Source organism: Notamacropus eugenii, chromosome 2, assembly GCF_028372415.1.
Source record: "Notamacropus eugenii isolate mMacEug1 chromosome 2, mMacEug1.pri_v2, whole genome shotgun sequence".
In the NCBI taxonomy this organism is placed as follows: Eukaryota; Metazoa; Chordata; class Mammalia; order Diprotodontia; family Macropodidae; genus Notamacropus; species Notamacropus eugenii.
Genome location: NC_092873.1, coordinates 432089206 through 432112355, shown reverse-complemented (window position 1 = coordinate 432112355; position 23150 = coordinate 432089206). Strand labels below are relative to the sequence as shown.

At 41.0% G+C, this 23150-nt stretch overlaps 2 protein-coding genes across 15 annotated transcripts in view; one reads left to right on the top strand and one right to left on the bottom strand.

Moving 5' to 3' along the window:
- Window positions 1-1532: 1532 nt before the first annotated feature.
- Window positions 1533-10244, bottom strand: YOD1 (YOD1 deubiquitinase). The gene is given in 3 exon segments (XM_072648002.1): window positions 1533-8166; window positions 9830-10064; window positions 10067-10244. Coding segments are annotated over 3 exon segments (1044 nt in total). The 5' UTR covers window positions 10169-10244; the 3' UTR covers window positions 1533-7459.
- Window positions 10245-10284: 40 nt separating this feature from the next.
- The window catches only part of PFKFB2 (6-phosphofructo-2-kinase/fructose-2,6-biphosphatase 2), a 38746-nt gene continuing 25880 nt past the window's right edge, over window positions 10285-23150 (top strand). For 2 of the 14 annotated variants that reach the window (XM_072647997.1, XM_072647988.1), the window contains exons 1-3: window positions 10285-11105; window positions 13559-13740; window positions 14683-14800. In XM_072647997.1, coding sequence (XP_072504098.1) covers window positions 14716-14800 — 85 coding nt within the window. In that variant the 5' untranslated portion in view covers window positions 10285-11105; window positions 13559-13740; window positions 14683-14715. The other 12 variants (XM_072647998.1, XM_072647991.1, XM_072648000.1 and 9 more) reach the window with 8 other exon arrangements.

Sequence of the window (23150 nt, the reverse complement as noted above, 5' to 3'; positions counted from 1 at the left end):
TCAGAGGCCATCTGATAGAACCTGTACCTGAATCAGAATCCCCTCTACAACATGGCTAAAGTCTTCTTCAGAAGAACTGTAGTCAAAAGGGAACCCATTACTTCTGAGGCAGGAGTTTCATTCAATATTTAGATACCTCTGTTAAAAAAAATTTTCCTTACATCAAACCAAAATCTGCTTCTCTCCAGTTCCCATTAATTACTTTTAGTTCTGCTTTCTGGTATCTAATAAAACAAATCTAACCTCTTCTATATGATGGACATTTAAATGCTTAAAGATACATAAAATGTTGCACTGAATTATTTTCTTCTCCAGTTTCCATATTCCCTGTTTCTTGGAAAAAATCTCCAGTGCCCTCACCACCATGGTCACTGTCCTCTGAATCCTCTCCAGGTTTACATATGTGGGTCTAATGAAATATAATATTCTAGAGTCTAGACATAGTCTGACCAGTGTAGGGTATAGCAAGACTATTACATTCCTAGTTTTGGATGCCAATGCTCTTATAGCCTAAAATCACACTAGCTTTTTTCATTCATTGTTAACCTTAGCTTATTCTGAGCTATGGCATTCTTGACACTCGTATTTACTGTGCCACGTTTCTGTAAACATCCTGCTAGCTGTCTTTGCTGACATTATCTATATATGTCTTTTAACATGTGAATCTATTGGGCAGTCAACTTTATTCTCATCAAAATTTTTTTTCTTTTATATCTTTAGAATTTCACTGATGCCAACCTCTCATTCCTCCTGGGCTAAATTCACCTCAAGGATTTTAGTACCTAGAATCCTAACTTTACTTGTTCTGAGCTCTTTGAAGCACAGTATCCCAAAACCTGAGGTATATTTCAGACTATCTTTAGGTTTTCTTCTACTTCATTATTACAAATTCCAAAGAATGAATGTTCACTTTTTCTTAAGGTTCCCATCAATTCTACTTGACTACATTGCTTTGGGAATCACAGGTCTGTCCTGTCCCCCTATCTTTATGACAATTTTATTATTACCAGCTTAGAGAGAGGTGGGTTAATCTACCACTTGCAAATATGAGAATCATTAAGGTGGGTCAGTTCCTGATAAATAACAGTTCCATTCCAAATAAATAGCATTCCCCAAGCTGACAATTAAATCTGTCTAATGTTGAGACCTAGTATAAAACTAACTGACCATCATCCCAAGAAGTTTTTTATCTTCAGACTGATTCATGTCTCTGTGCTTTCATGACACGTCAGACCTTCATGCGTTTCTTACAGAAACAAGTAATCAGTCTCCCATCCCTCCATGGTGACTTTCAGAAGATGACAAGACATTAAAAGTGACTGGAAGTGTCAAATGCCATCTAGTGTTAAATAAATGAGACAGAATTCTGGAAAAGAGTCATTAAGATTCTACCTGGCAAACAAATTTTGGTAGAATACAGTTCCTAGGTCAAAGTTGTGGTCTATTGAGTTTGGATAAAAACAAAACAACAGATTACTGGTTTGTGGTGCAACAGCTCAATGATAGCAAAAAAAATTAAAATAGACAAACACTCCAATTCAGATTGCTTAATTTATTCTTTCATAACAAGTCACTACATACATACATACGTACAACTTTCAGTTATTTAAAATCATACAATTTTATAAATAAAATCAAAGCATCTCGGCAACATTCAAATTACATAAAGGTTATATGATGATACAAGACATTTTCCTGGTAGCAGCATTTTAAAGATCTTTGTGGGGAAAACAACCTGAATTAGCCAAGTCAAAACAAGAGGCAAAATAATCAGTCTTCCAAAGAAAAATACTTTTAATCTATGAAACTTAAAACATACAAAATTGACTCCTGGCTTAAATTTTTCTACTGCTCTTTTAAGTCATGTTCTAAAGTAGTAACATGTGGCAGTCTTTCCTAATCAGTTCCATTCATTGTTTCCTAAACCTCCACTTCTACCTGCTATAAACAGAAAATTTACATACTTGACTACAATTTCTTTTTGGTAAATACTCTTTCCTAAGTATATTTCCTAACAAAAGCCAAGGCTAAATTAAGTTACTAGAAAAATTACTCTCCCCTTCCTCCAAAACCACTATTATGCTTTTGCTAAGTATATGGAATTTCCTGTAACATATTATATATGGCACAGAGGTAAACTGAAAATTAACAAGAATTACACTATCTGGACCTTTATGGAGCTCAAAATACATGTTGTACCCATTATAAAGTTTTCATGTAATATTAACAGAAATCCTATGTCCTAAGATTTCCTTAAATTTAACTTGTTTTAGAAGCTATAGTCCATTATTCCTATCACTCAACTATGTTTTCACCACTCCTTAACCTACACTTGATATTTTACCTTTTGAAAAAGGGCAAAAATATCAAAAGGCATCATAATAAACACTTAAATGTAACTTAATGCTTTAATTGAAAATTTTTCGACATATGGACCTTACTGAGTGGTACCACACAAAGGTTATTGCTCTTCTGATGGCCTGAAACACTCATCTTTCTGAAAAACATTATTCAGTGAGTATTACAAATTCACCCATTCCAAACCAGATTCTCTTTTGCTGTGGTAGCAATCACACTTCTCTTTCTTCACTGACCCCTTTTTAAGAATAACCTAATCTTTAAATTCACACTAGTTGAAGACCTTAACTAGCACCCATGCAAAATTACAATCAATGCAATATTTTTCAAATTAAATGCTAACGTCTTGGTAAACACAAACAATTCAACCTTGTTTATTAAGAGGGGAAAAATCTTTTCAACGAATGTGTTATCATTTAGCAAACTAAAAATGGCGTGTAAGGGATACAGAGCAGTCCTCGGAGTCAGGAGGACCTGGGTTTTAATTCTTTCCTGATACAGACTGACTGTGTGCCCTTGGACAAGTCATTAAACTTCCTAAGTGCTCCCAGTCAATGCTTTAAGACTATAAATTATAGGTTCGTTGATAAATAAAGGCAATTCCTAACAGTGATGAAATCAAAGATCTAGACAAAAAAAAATCCTGATAACTAAAAATCCCCCCCCAATTCCCTTCACAATCAAGAGTTCTGCATACTTTGTAAACTAGATGCTTAAAAATTATTGCCAAAATACTGTTTGCAGCAATTAAATAGATAATTCAGCATATCCTGTCCCGTCTTTAAATTAACTTCAATTCCTAAACTTATTAAAACCTTAGTCATGATTTCATAGCTTATTCAAATGACTATTTGTTCCACTTTTACTTATAGGTCAGACACAATGTCTATAAATAAAATGAAACTTTCAAGTCCATTATTAATATCTGAATCTCTCCCAGTCCCCTCCCACAAAAGACCTTTTTTTACTTAGGTTTAAAAAGAATAAAGATTTTAATAATCTATTCTTTTCAGAACAGTTGCCTCAGCTGTCTGCGCTGCAAGAATAAACTTGAATACTGTATTGTAAAAAGATGCTTGAACAATCACATTATAGTAGTGTAGTAAGAAACATTCTGAATGCCAGGGAACAGCATGCTCCTAACAGCTACTGAAATGGAATGTTAACCCAATAATAGAATGTTACGTTACTGAAATACAATACATATTGCTAGAAGAAAAGAGCTGACTATTGGCAGCCCAAAACATACATTTATTGGTTTGAATAAGGATCTTGGAGGGTGCTATATAACATGTAAACTTTGTTTCACAAGTTTTAAAGTGCTGCAAATAATTACCAGGTGTGATTCTCAATATATGAAAACTGCTCATGAAGGCCACATGATTATAGTTATAAAAATGTTTTCATCTCACTTCAACTTGTACCTTTCCCATTATAATTAGAAGGATTTAAAAAACATGGTTTAGTGCAGCCATGCAGTAAATTTAAAGAAAACTCTGAAGTAAACATGCTAGTCAGATGAACTTGCCAAATATGCATATTCCAGGTTCTACAAAACATGGAAGACAGTTAGCACAGTGAGGTATCATACATGGAAATACTGAAGGCATACAAAGTGAGATAGCTGGGTTGTAGGAGATGGAACATTTGAAATTAATATTTGGGTTTGAATCTAACTATCACTTGCTACCTGCGACCTTGGAAAATACCTTTTAACTCTCAGCTGTAAAATGAGGGAGTTGGACTAAATGATCTCTAAGGTTCCCTTTGAACATTAAATTCTATGATCTCTATGATCCTTTGAGAGAAAATAATGTCACTCCCTAGAAAAGGGGCAGGGTGACTCCTGTTGCTGGGGGTTGAGCCCCCATAAAATAAAGAAATATACAGCTATACTGATTTTCACCAGAGCTGCCAAGCTGGAATCACTGAAAAAAAATTCTAAATCAAGGCAGTATTAATTAACATTTCAATACTATCTTTCCAGTAACTCTAATTTTTCAGTGAGGAAGAAAATTCATATCAAGAGCTAAGGCTGGAAATCAAGTTCTCAAGGAATCAACTAGTAACAACAAGGGTTATTACTAGTAATGTTATTACTAATTATTATCTTTAGATAATATATCACAAAATTGTGATAATGAAAAATTAACATCAGTGCTTAATTACTCCATGTAGGCAGCATTGTAGGTAATCACTGTATTTAAAAGCAAAGTAAATAAGAGTACTTATCCTCACCTAGCTTCTACAGCCAAAGGCCCTCTAATTCTATCTGGAAATTGAGTAAATGGGACAATCCCTGTTGAGTTCAAGTGCAAAAAGAACAGCACCAAGTTTCTTCTAAATTCCTTTGAAGTAGCTAAATCAGAAGATTTTCAAGGTTTTACAACACTCAAGTTTATTCAGACTAAGAGGTCAATTTAATCAAGTATCAGTATACTTACAAAATATCAAATATAGAATAACTTACAAGCTTGATTTTAGAACAAAATTTAGGGACTTAAATTCATATTAATAGAAGTGGAATGAAGTAGGAATAGGACTTCATGAACTTTCTAGTTAAGTCACAAGTGTTAAATTTTGGCAAATGATTAACAATTAAAAACCTTAACAATTATTAGTATCAGTTCCCAATTTATATGATTAGATAGCCTAACCAGAAGATTTAAAAATTTAAAATATGAAAACAAAGTTCCCTGAATAAATATTTGACACGTGGTATGAAAAAAGTAATAACATGTAAACAAACCACTTGAATTTAATTTCTGTGCAATATCAGCAAAGAGTTCTTTTGCCTTGTTAAAATACTGTACTGTCTCTACAATACAGGATCAAAATTCAGAGTGACTGGAATTCATACTAAGGCAGAAAGCATCAACTTCCCTCGATCTAAATTAAAAGGTCCTGAGGCAGATGCATTAGGCCTGATATCTGATATCGCCAGAAAGTTAAAAAAAAAAAAGTTTTCTGACAGAAAAGTGATGCACAGTTGTGTAAGAAACCTCAGTCTAAACGTGAAGGCTGATGATACAATTCTCAATTGCTTGGTTATAACAACATTTATTACTCCAATCAAGTTTCTTAGAGAACTAAAATGAATTGAGAGAAAATCATCAACAACAAATGCCAGAAGACAAACAGAAGGAGATTTCACATCACTTTCAGTTGTATGGACTGTGACTTACAAACACTATGATAATTCACAAATGCTGTTCTTGTTGTTAAGGCTCAGTAAAATGGAAAAAAAAAAAAGTACACCTTTAAGACTTTTACTAATCTTAAGAGCAACTTATACCTTGAAAAGAGCTATACAAACAAAAGGTACTCAATTTCTTAAGTATTTAAGTACAAGCACACTGTGTTAATTATTTCTCAAATAAAGTGAACTTTTCCTAAATTTTCCACTAAAATATAAACACTATTGGGACAAGGGTACCTAACACAGTGTCTTGCACATATTAGATGCTCAATAACTATTTGTTGAATTGTTTTCAATGTCAACTTTAAACTTTTACCCTAAGAACTCAAAAAGTAATTCTCTAATTCGAAAGATCAACCCAAAAAATGTGCTTAAGGAGACATTTAAGTGCTTCCAGTTAAAATATGGCAATTAGTTTGCCAGACCCTTAACTACACCCAAACAGATAAGATTATCATGACGAGAACTTCAAAAACATTAAACTACAAGAGGTTATACACTGTTATTTTCATTTTAACATCCCTGATCATAAATAGAATAATGAAAGAGGTAGTAGAGAACTTTACCTAGGAGATCTTATATTGAAGCTCAGTTTCTGAGAGGGTACCTAGTGGACTTAGTCCAACAAGCCAAAGGGTACACAACTAAAGTGGAGAACAAGGAAAACTCTGAGACAGCTCAGTAAGACAAGGATTTGGTAAGGTTTCTACCTATCAGAGACAACAATATACTTTTCACCTCCAAAACAACCTAGTCACCATCACTCTAAGTACCTCAAAATTGTTCAAAGGGCAAGATGGAAATTTTAAAATGCTAGTCTGCATAAATTAGACCTGGCTTAAGGACATTGTTTTTTAGTGGTGATAAGGCTAGCAACAATTCAACATTTGTAGGCCTGTCTGTTTAACATGAAAACAAATATTACTTAAATGAGGAACAGTTGCTACAAACTTTATCAGGTCACTTCAGCTTAAAAAAAACATTCAAATGATAAACAGTATGAATAAAAAGCAGAAGAAATTAAATACACACAAGACAAAAAAGAAAACAAACATCTTTTGCAAAGTTTGAGTACTCAAATTTCAAGGAACTTCAATTAAAAGACTGAGTCATTTTTTTAAAAAGCTATGCTTAATTTAAAAATCTTATCCAATAAGTTATTAGCTACTATAAATTAAGTTAAAACAAGGATATTGGTTTTGTAAAGCTGTGGGCAGCTCCTTCACCATAGTTATGAAATTAGGCACCTTATCCTCTACATTCTACTTTAAATACTATACATCTTAAACAGGGCACTGTCAGACTCAATTTTTGAGATAACACTCAAAGGAAGTAGTTACTATCTCTGTAGGAACAGCTTATGTAATGTACTTATACCTTGCAAAGTATTTGCATGAAAAGTCTACCAACTTTCAACATAAAATCAGGTTGACCACCCTGCACGTCATTTAAGGAGTTGCTCCTTAGTTGGAATCATAATTTAGAAACGAGTTTTACATTTTCAAACTCCATAGTATTCAAACGTCTAAGCTGCTCTAGACACTGCTGTGTGTATATGCAGTGGTATCACATTACCCCCCAATGTGCCAGGTGTACTCTTCCATCAGTTAATGCTGCTCAGGGCTAGCTTGTAGGAATAACTCTCTTCAGGCTAGTGTCAGGGCACCACTCACTGTCACACCTGGCCGGAAGAGAGCATGGATCACCACTGTAGACACAGATCTGTAAACTTGCACACTAATTTTAATCTTAACAAGGAATTCTAGTGTCTTCATTGTCTCAAGTAAAAAGGGTGTTTCAAGCATTATGTCCTTTTGTCTTTTAGGTTTACAGAGAGCTTATTGGAAAACCCAGAGCCTTCTGGATGACTGAGGTAGTAGACAATGCCTCCTCCTGCATAGATCACACCTCTCCAAAGTTGGTATGGCCAGTCTCCTTGGCATGTTCCCTTGCTTCTGCTTGTCCAGTTAACCCCTTTTGGCACACCATACATCTCAGGGTGAATCGGTTTACATCAGTAAACTGTCTCTTTCTTCTAGCTTCATCTGCCAATTCCAAAGCTTGTGCAAGAACAATGTCATCATTGGAGGAAAAGATGGTCAAAGGAGGGCTGTCTGGGTCAGGGAAGGTTCGCTGAAGTGGATCATAGTGGATGCCATCATAAATTAGTAGTACCCTTTTGGAATAACCAGCATCTTCCCCAAAGCGATCGATTCTGACTGTCTGAGTGTCCACTACACAAATTTCGCATTGATAAAACTTTGACAAAATGGATATCTCAATAGCTCCTCCCCAAGTGTCATCCCTTCTAATCCAGTCACAATACTCTTGATTTGTTTTTCCTAATAATGCCTCACAGTAGAATTCTGGATCACTTGCTACTATCTCTGCTATAAGATTTCGCATCTCAGGGGCACAAGCTGGATCCAAAACTCCTCCTTCTACTACGTAGTACACACTGGTGAAAAGGCAAGAGTTATCTGCTGGGACCACTGTTCTGGTAAGCACAGGTAAAACTTCCCTGAACGAAGTATGAGCACCATGTTTTGTAAGTGCAGAAGATGAAGTCTTATGCTTGGTTTTGTCCTCTTCAATGATCAAGGTATCACCTGTCAAAAATAAAGCACATCCAGAACTGCAAAGGAATGTTTAAATGGATTAGAGCTGGACTAGCCAGTCTGGAAATTACAAACAGGAATTAAAGCACGTAAAAATGTATAAAGATAAAACAATTTTGTAAAAAGTGACTAATAAGCATTCATTCCTTTCTATATCTTCCTTAAGTTAGCGTTGTTTGTTTTAATTCATACTGCCTCCCAATTTAACCAGGAGAATCTAGCTATACCTCTACACCATTTATGGACTATATGCAACGTGATCAAAAACAAAAATTTCTGACAGGATCTACAACTTCATTACTGTGAGGCAACCAGGTGGCAAAGTTGATAAGAGTATCTGGCATAGTTAAGAAATTCTGAGTTCAAATCCGGTCACCTACTAGCTGTGTCATCCTGGGCAAATCAATTAACCCCCTGTATACCTCACTTTCTTCATCTGTAAAATGGGGAGGATATAAAGATACTCTACCTCCTAGGGTTGCTGTGAGGATCAAATGAGATAGTTGTAAAGCATTTAACACAGAGCCTGGCACACAGTGTTATATAAATGTTAGCTATAATCAATTCAACTCCATGGATGCGGATTGCAACTCCTCTGAAATTTAAAAGATATTCTAAAACACTTGCTGCTACCAAAAACTTGTCAGCCTGAAGTCAACCTGGTGATAAGCCTCTCTGAATTTAGTTAGTCTGGTCCTCCTAACTATAGGAAGTTAGTCTATTCCTGGGGCAATACCCAAAGCCTTTCCAACCTGGTAAAACCTGCCAGAATGGCTGACAGACCTTTTAAGAAGCCTGGATCACCTCCTGATGAGGCATCAGTGTAGGAAGCCTCTAACTAACCCTTCTAACTCAGAATCTGTTATTCTACAACTTATTTAAAATAAAGAAAACAAAACCAGAGAAGCAAAAAACCCCCAAACAAATTTTAATCTAGGCCACAAGGGGGTGTGCTCTGTTTATGTTCCTGGAGATTAGGACACCGCAGCAGTGAGGTGCCAATTAGACAAGTTGCTCCTCAAGTTTCAGTGGTCAACAGAGATAATTGCTACAGGTTGGAGCAGAAAAAGGCTATTAAGAGAAGCTTTAAAAAGCTACGGTGTTAGAACTAAACTTAAGATAACCTAGGACCCCTAAGGATGGATATAGAAAATGACTCAAACTTGGGGATCTGGGGCAGAGGACCGCACAACCTCTCCCCCGCACCCCATCTCCATCTCCCCGTTTCTGGGGTGGGTCACAGGGTGGCCAAGGGAGGAAGAACTGTGGGACCTAGTCCCCGAAGTAGAAGGGAGCAGGAGAAAGCTCCTCACACCCGCAAGATACTGGGGAGGGAGAGAATGAATGAGCCGCGATCCGGCGGCCCCAGCGCTCAGGCGGGCAGACCCGGGAATGGTCAGCTCTGCCCCGGCGTCCCCCGGCCACCCTGCTCAGCCCTCAGTCTCCTCACCTGTCAGATAAGGCAAACGCACCCCAGGCGCCGGCTCCCGGGACCGCGCTAGGGGCTGCCCCTAGGGCCCTGGCCTGCGGCCGGGGTGGCCCCGCGCCCCTGCCCGCCCGCGGGAGCGCTCCTGCCAGGGCCTGGGCGCCGAGCCCCGGCCCTCGTCTCCTCCTCCTCCCCTTCCGGAGTCCCCCCACGGCCCGGCGCTCTTACCCGACTGGATGGGCAGGTCCCCCAGCACGGTTTCCCCGTTGCTGAGGTCCAGGCACTCGGGGGGGAAGCCGACGAGGATCCGCTGCCCGCCGGGGGCGATCCCGGTGAGGGCGGCTATCTGGCCCTCGAGCTCCCGCACGCGAGACCGGCTCGAGAGGCCCTGCAGGACGTGGGTGCCGTTCTTGGCCTTGCAGCGGAGCCGCCACATCGCGCCCGCCCGCCCGCCGGACACCTCCCGGGACCTGCCTGGGACACCGCCGGACGGAGGGAGACGCCGCCGCCGGGGCAACCGGCCGGCGGATGGAAACTAAAATGGTCGCTCCTCGCCGGGATAAACATCGCGAGAAGTCGCCACGCCCCCTTTCCCCGCCCTCCTGAGGGGTATGTGCTCGCGAGACTTCCGCCGGCCGAGTCAGAACCCTCTTGGAAGATCTTAAAGGGGCAACACCCTTTTTCTCTCCCACGCTCCCGCTCCGCTGCCCTCCTCCTTCCTAGAATGCTCCACAGGTTGGATGACCACGGGAACCAGGAACGTGCCCTGGCCACCGGCCCGCGACGAAGACGTGCATCTTCTAGGTGCGGCGACCGGAGGACGGGCTCCCTCAATGGATCGGAATGCCGCTTCGCCCTTGCTCCGAGGTCAGAAATGGACCGTAACCGCCTCTGACACTTAGCGAGCTGGCACGACCGGAATCTGCGGCCGGAGAACAAAGGAGGGCTGGGCGGCCCGGGATCCTCCGCGGGGCCTCCGGCCGTCCGAACGGTGACTCACCGGCTTTAGCCTCCATGCGGAGGAAACAGCACGAGGTAACTTGTCACCTCCACAGGGAGCTCGTGGGAGGCCCCAAGCGCAGCCTGCCCAGAACCCGAGCACACGCTTCAGAGAGCCGGGAGAACAGTCTTCAGGGCACTCTACGTTTTTAAAAAGTGACTTACACAGCCTTACAACAACAGCTCCACAACATACGTGTGTGTGTATGCACCTATACGCGTACACATACATGCACATGCATGTACACATATACACACACGCACACCCATATATGGATATACACTGGAATACTTTGTGCCAGGCGCTGTGCTGAGTGCTTTCCAACGACCATCTCATTTAATTCTTACGGCAGCCTTGAGAGGTAAGGGCTGTTCTCTCCATTTTACAGGGATTATGTGCGAAGCCTAGGCCACGTAGCTACAAAGTGTTGGAGTCCACGTTTGAACTCGGGTCTTTCAGATTTCAGGCCTTGCCTTCTATCCGCTGCACTGCCTAGCTGCCCAGGTACTGCCTTGGATCAGACGCAATATTTTATTATAATATGTCATGTTATAGCATGTACATGATATCATATTAATATGTATTTTATTATAATTCCGGATATTTCATATAATTGATGTAATTTGAACTTGGATGTTTCTGACTGCAGAACCAGCAATCCGTCTGCTGTGCTACCTAGCTGTATCATCATCTTGATGTTATAATGTCATAAATTAATGGTATATACACAATTATCTTATATATTATACACCAGCCACGTAAAAGTATTATATAAAACATAAAACGTGAATATATGTATTTATATATAATATGTAAATATTATGTACATATACATATCAAAAATATCTCTATTACCTGGTATGTATTAACAATGTTGATTTATTGCTGTATATGATTTACATATTATACATTACATAACATGTTTTATAATACCAATGGTATATTTTATACAATAACATTGATTATAGATTTATATTATGTATCATAATAGCACATAATACATAATAATATAAATATATTATTTGATACATAATATATACTGTTAGTAATAATAAGTTATTATCATCCTTACTCTGCAGCTAGATAGCGTAGTGCATTGAACCTGACTTTAGGAAGACCTGAGTTCCAATTCAGCCTCAGACACTTAGAAGCTGCATGACCCTGGGCACTTAGCTTCTTACGACTTTGTTTCTTCATCTGCAAACATGGGACCAAAATTACCCCAAGCTCCCAGAGTGGTTGTGGGGTTCGAATACATATGTAAAAAGCTTTACAAACCTTAAAGTACTATGCGAATGCTAGATGTTATTATTTTCCCCTTTCACATATGAAAAAACTGGGGTTCTAGAAATAAAGTAACTTGTCTGTAGTCACACAGCTACTAAGTATCAGAGGAAAAATTTAAAACCTAATCTCCCGATTCAAATTCCATGTGCTGTTTACTATTAATGACATAGTTTGCACTTTAATCAAGCCACAAGCATTTTTTTAAAGCTCCTACTGTATACAAGGATCTGTTTAGGTAGCAGTGAAACAAAACAAAGAGTCCTTGCCCAGGATGACCTTATACTCTGTTGGGTTGAGACAGCGGGCTCATACAGAAATACAATGGCCATACAGGATAAATACATAGTAACTGGGTGGGAGACGCTGGCAGTTGGGATAATGAGGAAAGGCGTGTGGGATGTAGCCCTTGAGCAGTTTTGAAGGAAACTTCCAGGCACAGGACCGAATGCCAAGGCAGAGTTACAAAGGATCTGTGAGGTACAGCAGGCAGTTAACAAATAGTCAAATTACAAATTACAAATAGTAAAAAAGCCACGTTCTCACTAAGGTCTTCTGATGCCAAAGTCCAATGCTTCCTGTCGCTACTACGTGTGACCTTTCATTCAAAAAGAGTTTTTAAAATGTGTACTAAATGCAAAGACCAGGCACTAAGGATATGAAAAATGAAAAATTACAGTCCTTGCCCTGGATATTAAGATCCAATAGGGGAGAGGGCAAGCAAGAAGTACACAAATAAATATGATACAAAGGGAAATGTCATGAGGGTAAAGGAGAGTCCCAGACAAAATGCTCTAAAAACTCCCATTCCACAGCTGTTCCCTTAGACCCATGGGGGCGCCACAGCAGCAAGTCTCTGAATTAAAGGTGGGTGTATCATGAATACTATTTGACATGGGGTGTACTTCACATTATAAAGAGTGACTATACCTGCAAAACACAACAATATGCTGTTTTCTTGGGGGTCAGAAAAATATGCTGGTGAGAAAGCCTCTTCGCTTCCTAGAATTAGGGATAGCCCTTCTACACTCCTCAGCTTTTGAGACGTTGGTCTCTACCCGGATAAAATACCATATCCAATTTCCAAAGCTTGACACTAACTGATAGGTAAGGGTTCTGAGTTCTTATTGGTCAAAAGTACAGTTGGTTTGTGTTCGTCCTTCGTTGCCGAGGAAGACCATGCCATTAGAGAAATGATGACATGACTTGCACTTGACTTTGTTTTGAGTGAGGGAGAGCTGACAGTTGGTTTAGTGCCAGTCTGGTGTGCAAACCTGACCCTGGCAAGTCAGTGGAAAAGGTAGAAAAAGGAAAGTCAAGTAGGAAATTGGATACATGGAGAGGGGGGAGTCTTTGGTTCTGTTGTGCTGGGGGGACTGGCCATGAACTCTGAAATGGGAGACCCCAGCCCGAGAAGGGAACATTTCAAGGGCATCTTAGGAAAATGAAGGCCATCCCGTGCTCATGTGGATCTCGTCTCAGCCAAGCCCCTTTCCAAAACCACAGTTTAACATGTAGGAACTTTTTTTGACTGAGTTCCATTGGGACATAGGAATAAAAGAGTTAATATCAAACCACACCCTCAGAGGACATCTGTTTAATTTATTTCATTGAGGAGTGGGCTGGCTTGCAGTTCTCGCGAGATTTTAAAGAAACTCTTGCCTTTTCAATAGCTCCAGCTCCCGGGTTGCTCGGCAACGGGGTAGCCAATCCTCCGCCCTGCTAGGTAACCTGAGGGCATATAATCAGTCCTCTTGGCATCCCCTCCTCCTGCCTGGAGTTGGCGTCATCATTTTCAGCAACAGCACACCCCCTGAGACTCTGCGGGCTCAGATTGGCCAATAGTAGACTCCAGGTGAAGGCGCGCGCAGGGGGGAGGGGGTGTCACAGGGTGGGCGGAGCTAATGGGCAGTTGATTTGAATGTGATTTGCATGCCCGGCCCCTGCCCGCGGTGCGGTTGGGTTCCCGGGGGACTCGCTGGTCCTAGGCTGGGATCACAAGGTGAGGAGTTGCTGCGCAGCGCTTAGGATGGATGGGGCCTGGGGCCGGGCGGGATGAGGGGCGGTCGGTGCATTATGCTAAGAACCTGGAGGATGATAAATTAGGGAGCCCTTGTGCCGGTGCATTGCAGGCTGCGGGGAATATTTAGAAGCCGGCAACCCTGGAGGTACATGGGAGAGTAGAAAGAAGGGAAATTTTGAAGGCCGTGCGGGGACCGTGAAAGCGTCTTAAAGAAGCAAATACCTTCTTACCCGACCCTTTCCTGGCGAGTCTGGTTTCGGGAATGGGGGTGGGGGTGGGGACGCAGGTGGGGAGGAGTCGGGAGTCCAGAGGAGAGGCAGCACCCAATTTGGTGAAGGATTAACCTTTGTCCAGCAGTGTCCTATCGGGAAAGTCACTTAATCTCCGTGGACCTCAGTTTACACTTTAAAAATCTAGCAATTCCTCCTTGCCCCAGGAGCATTGGTGATGTGGGTGAGTGGGTGGATGACCTAAGTTGGAAACAGTGTTAGGAACCCAAGAGGACGAGTAACGTGTTGAAGCTGTCTTGGCTTCCTGTTAGTTACCCTCTGTTTTCCTCTTACGGACCAGTTTCCTGCTCACAGAGACTTTCCACCTAGCATTTCTTTCAGGACGGTCCAGTGAGTATGTATTTGATGCTTTGGATTTCTTGTTAATTGCCTAGATCTCGTTTTTCCCTTAGGAGTATGGTTTGGGGGGGGGGGGGGGGCGGAATGGGGGAGAGTGTCTTGCTCCCTCCCTTCCTTCACCTACCTCTTCTCTTGTCTCTTCCAGAAGCTCCCAAGGGCTTCCAGTCACTGAATTGCCATGTCTGGGAACCTGGTGCCAACCCCAGAACAGAACAGTCATGTTCTACAGGCTACTAATCTTAGGCAGTCAGAGAAGAAGTGCTGTGAGTACTGGGGAATAATGCCATTCCAGTTTACAACCTTTCCCTCTCACAACAACCCTGTGAGGCATGTAGTACCTATTCATTTTCAAGAAACTGAGAATCAGAGAGATTAAGAATCATAGTAAATTAAGTCACAGTAAATATAAGAGATGGGGCTCAGTTAGGTCCCCTGAGTTCAAGTACAATGCTTTTTCTAGTGGGGATCCTTACTTGTTAATGGGGAGGGAAATGTATGTATAATGTGTATTGTATAAATACATGTGTGTAAAAGAATGCTTGTAAAGTCCTTTGCAAGCCTTAAAGTGTTTTAAAATTGTTAGTGATGGTGATCTTGTTGGTATACAGCCTGAGAATACCAATGCTGTCCCAGGGTTGGGCATTTTGTGGTGAAAGTGGGAGAACTTTCCCTGCTTCTGACACAGTGTCCAAAACAGAAATCATCTTTCTTCCTCCCCTCAAACCTTCCCCTCTTCCAGACATCCCTCTTACTATTAAGGGCACCATCTAGGATTGCACTCGCAGTATTGTCTTCATCTTCTCACTCTAACCCTATGTATTTATTCAGTTGCCAAATCCTGCTGTTTCAACATCTTTTATACACATTTTCCCCTTTCTTTTCACTTATACAACCTCTACCCTAAGTGAAGCTCTTATAGTTCCTCTGCCTCAAGTTTTTCATGTCAGCTCATCTTCCCTAAACCCCATAAAAATCTAAATCTTCTCATCTAAAATCTAACATCTTCTAAAGGAAAGATGTGCTCATGTCATCCCCTACTCACTAAACACCAGGGAATCTCTATTACGTCCAGGATCAAATTAAATTAAGTCCTCTGGCATTAAAGCTCTTTACAACTTGGCACCTTCCTACTTTTCTCATCTTTTTGCATTTTATTCACTTGCATATACTCTATGAGCTGGCTAACTCTGGCCAACTTGCTATTCCTTAAACATACCATCTCCCTTCTCCAGATCTTTGTGCTCACTGTCTCTCTTGCCCAAATATTCACCCTCCTGACCTTTGTCTCTTAGTTCCTAGCCTCCATCAAGACTCAGTTCACATCCCAGCTTCTCTAGGAAGCCTTTCCTGATCCTTCCTCCTTCCCAAATACTTCTCCCCTGAAACTACCTTCTGTCCATTCTGCATGTATCTTAAATGTACCTAGTTATCTATCAGTTGTCTTCCCCATTAGAATGTGAGCTTGAGGTCAGGACCTGTTTTTGCCTTTCTTTGCATCTCTGATACTTAGTGCAATGCTTTGGCATATAGTAGAAGCTTACCACTTGTCTGACTTAAAACAAAACCTTCCATTCCTCCCCATTTTCATGGGTGAATTTTCTGTTTATGAAACAAGGAGAGTGTTTATCTTTGGGGTCCTTCTGCTTGTGGTAGGTCATAGACTCATAGGATTAGCCACCTCTGAGACTTACTAGCTAAATGACCATGAACATGGGACTTAATATCTTTGAGTCAATTTTCTCATGTGTAAAATGAGATTTTAAAAAGTCTGCAAATCTTTAAGTGTTGTAAAAATATCATAGACACATTATTTTTATCATCCAGGAGAGTCTGTGTGCTGTTGTGGGCAGAAGACTGGGTTTAAGGCTTGCCTTTGACTTACACTAGCTCTGTAACCCTGGGCAAGTCACTTCACTGAAATAGAAGTTACAGAACCCTGGTCTGTATCTTCAGAGAAAGTTGCAGTCATTCATTCAATCAACAAACACCTATTGTGTGCCAGGTACATGTTTCTATATGAGGAGTTCAACACTTAAGTGAAATCACAGCTCTAGACCAAAAGAAAGAGGGATCTAGATTTAGAAGTACCTTTTTTGTTGTTGAGTTGTTTTAGTTGTATCTGAATCTTCATGACTGCATTTGGGGTTTTCTTAGCAAAGATACTGAAGTGGTTTGCGATTTCCTTCTCTAGCTCATTTTACAGATGAGGAAACTGAGGCAACCAGGGTTGAGAGACTTGCCCAGGGTCACACAGCTAGTAAATGTCTCAGGCGAGATTTGAACTCACATCTTTCTGACTCCAGACCCAGCACTGTACCACCTAGCTGCCCTGGAAGCACCCTTGGAGATCATCTAATCAAATGCCCTCGCTTTACAGATGAATAAACTGACACACAGAGAGGCAGCACTTGTGTAGTGATACACAGGTGTCAGAACCACAGTTTGGACCCAGGTCTTCTGAGTATCTTACAATCCTTCCCCCCTTCTTCTGGTATAGGTTCAAGGGGAAGGAATGCTTACCACCATTTCTGTTTCCTGCTTAGTAAGTTATTTATCAGAAGTATTCTATCTGAGCAAATAACAATATGTTCCCATTAAGGAGGCCAGGCCAGGCCAGGATGGGGGAAGGAGGCAGAGCTGATACTTTGTTCAGTTTCAGTCTTTGCTAGGCTAAAGTTTGTTACAATCCCTCCCTTCCTGTTCTACCTACTAGAAACATAGTAATAAGTAGGTACCTCACCCTATTTACCACCCCTTGCTCCAAATCTACATCTCTATGGTATTAACCTTGATTCCTAGCCAATCTTAGGGCTCCTCCTGTTCAAGTCCCGTATCAGACACTTACTGTCTGTGTGATCGTGGACAAGTCACTCAACCTCTTGGTGTCTCAGGGCCCTTATTTCTAAAATGAACAGGTTGAATTTGATGACTTTAAAGATTCCTTATGGCTCTAAGTCTATGATCCTACGAAGGTGCTTCCCTCCTTCACCTGGCTGTAGGCTTAACTCTTGTTAATTACATATTTACTGACTTGGCTGTCAGAGGGGCCAGTGAATCAAGCATTTTCTAGCCTATCTGAGAAGTTAGACATGCCGATGGTTGATGGAGAGGATGGGGCAGCAACACCGTAGCACTTCTGTTTCTTCCTGCCATCTCATGCCCTCTCTGTCTACTCCCATTAATTAACCTTGGAATTTTCATAACTGATTTCACAAGGCTCTGTCCACACCTTGGTTCCTAGCATTGCTCAGCATGCTAATGGTTGATTGAAACCCCACTCCCCAAGGAACCCAGACGAAGTCTGATAACTCTTACCTGTGAATTACTCCAACCCTCACTCCCCAGAAGTATGCCAGCTCATTGTTTTCTCACTCTACCAGTTATTAATAGCAGATAAAAGTAGGAGATAGACATAGGGGAGGGAGGAATGTTTGCTGTTCAAAGCTGTTCTTGGAGCTTCAACCTTGATTTGAAGCCCTTGATGGTCTCGTGATTAATGATGATAATCTCACATCTCTGAGCTTTTACGAAGCTCTTTAGAGTTGTATGGCCACAGGGACAGCAGAGGTTGGCTTGTCTCTTGGCTTTGTCTCCTCTCTGCGAGGGCATAGGGCTAGACATGTAGCATAAAAATTTCCCCATAGAAAGTAGGCTATCCTCTCTCTGCTTAAAACAGTAAGTACCTTTCTGAAAGGTTGTATGTGTAAAATGAATTTTTGTGAATGTGCTGTAAATGTCCTAGAACTCACTATTTAAAGGAACACTGCAGGAATTCACTTGGGCAAGTGAATGGACCATCCTTTGAAAAATTTTTGTTTCATCCTTGGCAGTCACTCTCTTGATATGTCTGTTTTCTGATCAGTAGCTGGTTTGTGAGTCTTTCAACAAGCATTTATTCAGCCAAGCACTATGTGCCACACACTATGACAAAAATGAAAGAGTTTCTGCCTTCAAATAGGGTTTTATATTCTATAAAGGGAGACAACATAGACAAATTAGTTGAATTGGGGAATGAGGACCTAGGCATCTGGGGGATCCAGAAAGGTGCATCATAGAAAAAGATCATTCTGTGTGACTTTAGGCTGCTGCTGATTTCACTTCTCTGAGCCTCAGTTCCTTTATCTATCACATGGGGAAGTTGGACCAGCTAACTTCTTAGGTCATTTGGAAAAGTCAAGTAGCTAAAGTCTGATTAATGTATATTGGGTTTCCCCAAAACTGAGGTATGACCTTTCCCTTCCCTCATCCTAACTTTTCGATCTCCTCTACCCACCCCTACCCCCCACCATGCAGCACTTGCTGCTGGGTTGTCCTAAAGTACAGTGAACTGTCCTTCTTCACCTGCCCCATGTCTGAGTTTCCCATCCCCCAGGATTGAAATCTGAGACAACCACTGTCCAAGGGAAAAATTAAGCTGAGAGAGTATTTGGAGGCTTGTTTTCTTTTCCTTGCTGCCTCCCTGCACATTGTTAAAAGGGTCCCATGGCTCTTTCTTGTTCACACCCTCAGCCAGTTTATTAATAGCTCAGCTATTATCCTCTAGCTACCTAATTACCCCTGTGTAGGTCAACTTGGACTCTGGAAAGGTGACAGAGAAGGGAGGGCAGAGAAGGCCTGAGGGCACACGGTGGAATCCTAGGGCCTGTATCTTCAGAGCTCTTGCTGCTGCTGGGGAACTCAGAATAAGGGTTCCTTAAGCTTTTTTTCCCCCTAGAACTCCCTTACATAGCTCAAGTTGGCCCAAACAAGAACAAGGTGCCATTTGTGATTTAGATCCTCTCTTAAGGAAGGGGTCTTCAGGGTCTTGGTAGGAATTCTGAGAAGAGGTTGGGTGGGGTAGTGCCTAGTGATGAATGGAGAGTCAGAAGACGGGTTCTAATCAGAGCTCTGTCCCTAACAGAGCTTCTCTGCAAGTCAGTTTTCCCATCTATAAAACAGAAGTTTTATAGTTGACCTACCTCTATTTCCCATTACGGAAGTTATGAGAAAGTGAGTTTATGATTGAGAAACAAGCTTAGACTCTAATGGGGGGTGGGGAGGAAAGGGTGAGAATTTTGTGAGAATTCTGCAATTTTTAGAAGTTTTAGTTAAGGATTGGTTCAAGGGAAGAGGGAACTGGAGTCCTTTGATGTGATGCCTGTAGGCCTTTGGAATTTAATGTATTGGAGATAGGACAAAATGTTCTAAGTTGGTAGCTGTGGCTGTCTGAGTGAATGAATGAGGAAGGAAGCATACTTTTTTCCTGCAGTCTGTCAGTCCTGAGTGACAAATTTTAGGTGGGAACAAGTGCTGTTTTCAACGGCCATTAGCAGGCTCAGCTTGGTTTGGTAAACACTGAGCAGCTGTGTTCCCAGGAGCTTCAGAGCAGCCCCCAAGCTCTGTTGATTCAAGACCCTGGAGAGGGGAACAGGACCTTTGGGGGAAGTGCCTAATGGGCTGTAAAGTGTGGGTGAATCCAGTCTAGGAGAAAGAAGTAGACTGAGTAATGAGCCAAGCAGTGGAGGACTGGGGAGTATTACACGGCCCTTTAGCTGGAGAAAGTGAGGACTCAGGGGTTTAGACACTTAAATCTGAGAATAGCCATCTGTTTGGGGCCATTGAGCAGCAGTGCTGAGCCATGCTCTGCTGAGAATAGAAAGATGGTTACCATAGCTCAGAGATCCCAAATAGGAGTTAGACAAAAGAAGTTAGGGAAGAAATAGGAGGAAGAAAATAAAATCATTTATTCTTGAGGGGCCTCTTATTCCACTTTCATTCCTCTTACTGTTTGAGGGCAGTGAGTGAATTCTCTCTTTAGTTGGGAAACAGAAGTAGCAAAGTGTAGCGGGTGCGGTGCTGAGTTTGGAAGTTGGGAAGACTTGGGTTTAAAGCCTCCCCCTGCCACTTACTAGCTTTGTGGCCCTAGGCAAATCATTTAACTTTGATTTGATTCAAGAAACTCCCTGGGACCTGATTTTCTAGCAGGTACCATGCCTTTCACTTGTATAAGATACCTATCTTTCCCATTCCACTGAGGCCTCATCTGCTCCTCTCTTTACCAAAAAACTCTTGTCATTTTTTCACCAAAGAGGAAAAAATGTTGCCGTTCTGGTGCCTGCAACTGTACTGTATCAATTTTCCCTAGCTGTCAAGATGGGACAGTCTTAGACCTAGAAGAGACCTTGGAAATCATGGAGTATAAAAACTGCTTGTTTTCAGGTGAAGATGCTCAATTCCAGGAAGGGAAATGGTTTGCATGAGGCCATATACCTAGTAAGTAGTAGGGTCTGATTCTGAGCCCAGGTCATAATCCCATGCTTTCTCTACTCTTGTTTCGTATTTCTCTACTCTTTTTCATATCATACAGATTTGCTATCTAGTGTGAGGGAAAAAGGTGTTGTAGAGAAAAAAATGATTCCTCCTGTTTGATTATTTAAAACAGCAACAACTTTGATATTCTCCTCCCCCCCATTTTTATAAAACATTTACATTTTAGTTCTCTAGGCTCACTGCAAACACGTAGTTTAGAGAAACAATAAATATTTGTAGGAGAAGCACAATTGCAGGCAAGCAGGCAGGCCTCACTCCAACTCCTGGAAGGAATCTTCCTGAGGATGAGGCCAAAGGCATTTTCTTTACTCCAAACCTTCTTCACCTTTTGCCCTACCCACTAGCCTGGACCTCTGCATCAATACAAAGTATAAACCAGCCCTTGGGCTTTGTTCCCAGGCCCAGGTCACTACAATTTTACTTTGTTCAGAGAGTAGAAGGGTCCAGGTTCCTGCCTAGTTCTGATGCTAGGCTCCCAGTTATCTTAACCCCTCCAGATCTCCTTTTACTGTCATTTTCATGGAAAGAGAGATTATTATTATCCCCCCACCCTCATTACTTTGTATTTACCCTGCATACATTTTGTTTTTCTTTTCTTTGTACATGATATCTCCTTGCAGTAGAATATAAGCCCCTTGAAAGCAGGGACTTTTTTGTTTTGGTGTTCCTAATGCATAAGTTCTTAACCTTCTTTTGTGTCATGGAACCCTTTGGAACTCTGGTGAAGTTTATCCTTTCTTGCGATAATGATTTTTTTCTTTTTAAAAATATTTTATGGAGTTTTTTCAATTACATGTAAAAACAATTTTTAACATTCATTTTTAAAAGTTTTTGAGTTCCAAATTCTTTCTCTCCTTTTCCCTTTTCTTTCCTCTTCGTTGAGAAGGTAAGCAATTTGACATAGGTTTTACATGTGTAGTCATACAAAACATTTTTCCTTTTTGGTCATGTTGTGAAAGAAAACCCAGACCAAAAAAAAGAAAAATAGAGACACTATAAAAAAGTATTGTTCAGGGGCAGTTAGGTCATACAGTGAGTAGAGTACCGGCCCAGGAGGATCTGAGTTCAAATCCAGCCTCAGACACTTGACACACTTACTAGCTATGTGACCTTGGGCAAGTCACTTAACCCCAATTGCCTTGCCTTCCCCCCTAAAACTATAAAAAAGTGTTCTTCAATCTGCATTCAGACACTATCAGTCCTTTCTCTGGATGTCCTTTGGAATTGTCTTAGAACGTTGTATTGCTGAGAATAGATAGCTAAGTCATTCACAGCTAATCATTATTCCAGTATTGCTGTTACTGTGTACAGTGTTCTTCTGATTTTGCTCACTTGATTCTGCATCAGTTTATGTAAGTCTTTCCAAGTTTTTCTGAAAGCATCCTATTCATAATTTTTGACAGCACAATAGTACTCCATCACAATCGTATACCACAACTTGTTCGGCCATTCCACAATTGATGGGCTTTCCCTCGATTTCCAAAAAGAATTGCTATACATATTTTTGTACATATAGGTTCTTTTCCTTTTTAAAAATTTTTCTGTCTCTTTGGGATACAGACCTAGTAGTGGTATTATGGGATCAAAGGGTATGCAGTTTTATAGCCCTTTGGGCATAGTTCCATATTGCTCTCCTGAATGTTTGGAACAGTTCATGACTACACCAGCAGCACATTAGTGACCCAGTTTTTCTACATCCTCTCCAACATTTGTCATTTTTGTTTTCTGTCATATTAACCTGATAGGAGTGAGGTGGTACGTCAGAGTTCTTTAAATTAGCGATTCTCTAATCAATAGGGATTTAGAGCATTTTTTCATATGACTATAGAGGGTTTGACTTCTTTGTCTGAAAACTGCCTGTTCATATTCTTTGACCATTTATGAATTAAGGAATGACTTATATTCTTATAAATTTGACTCAGTTCTCTACATATTTGAGAAACATGCTGTGAAATTTTTTCGCTGTTACGATTACTATGTGTTTTTCTCCATCCTATTTTCCCCCATTTATCTTTTTTTCTCCCTTCACCCTGCCCCTCCTCAAAAGTGTTTTGCTTCTGACCACCATTTCCTTCAGTCTCCTTTTCCTTTTATCAGTTCCCTTCCTTCTTTTATCCCCTTCCCCTCCTTCTTCCCCATAGGGTAAGATAATCTTCTATATCCAACTGAGTAATTCCCTCTTTGAGCCAATTTCAATGAGTAAGATTCAACCATTAACTACCACCCTACCCCCATCTTTCCTTCCACTGTAAAAACTGTTTTGCTCTTCCTTTATGTGCAATAATTTACCCCATTCTAACTTTT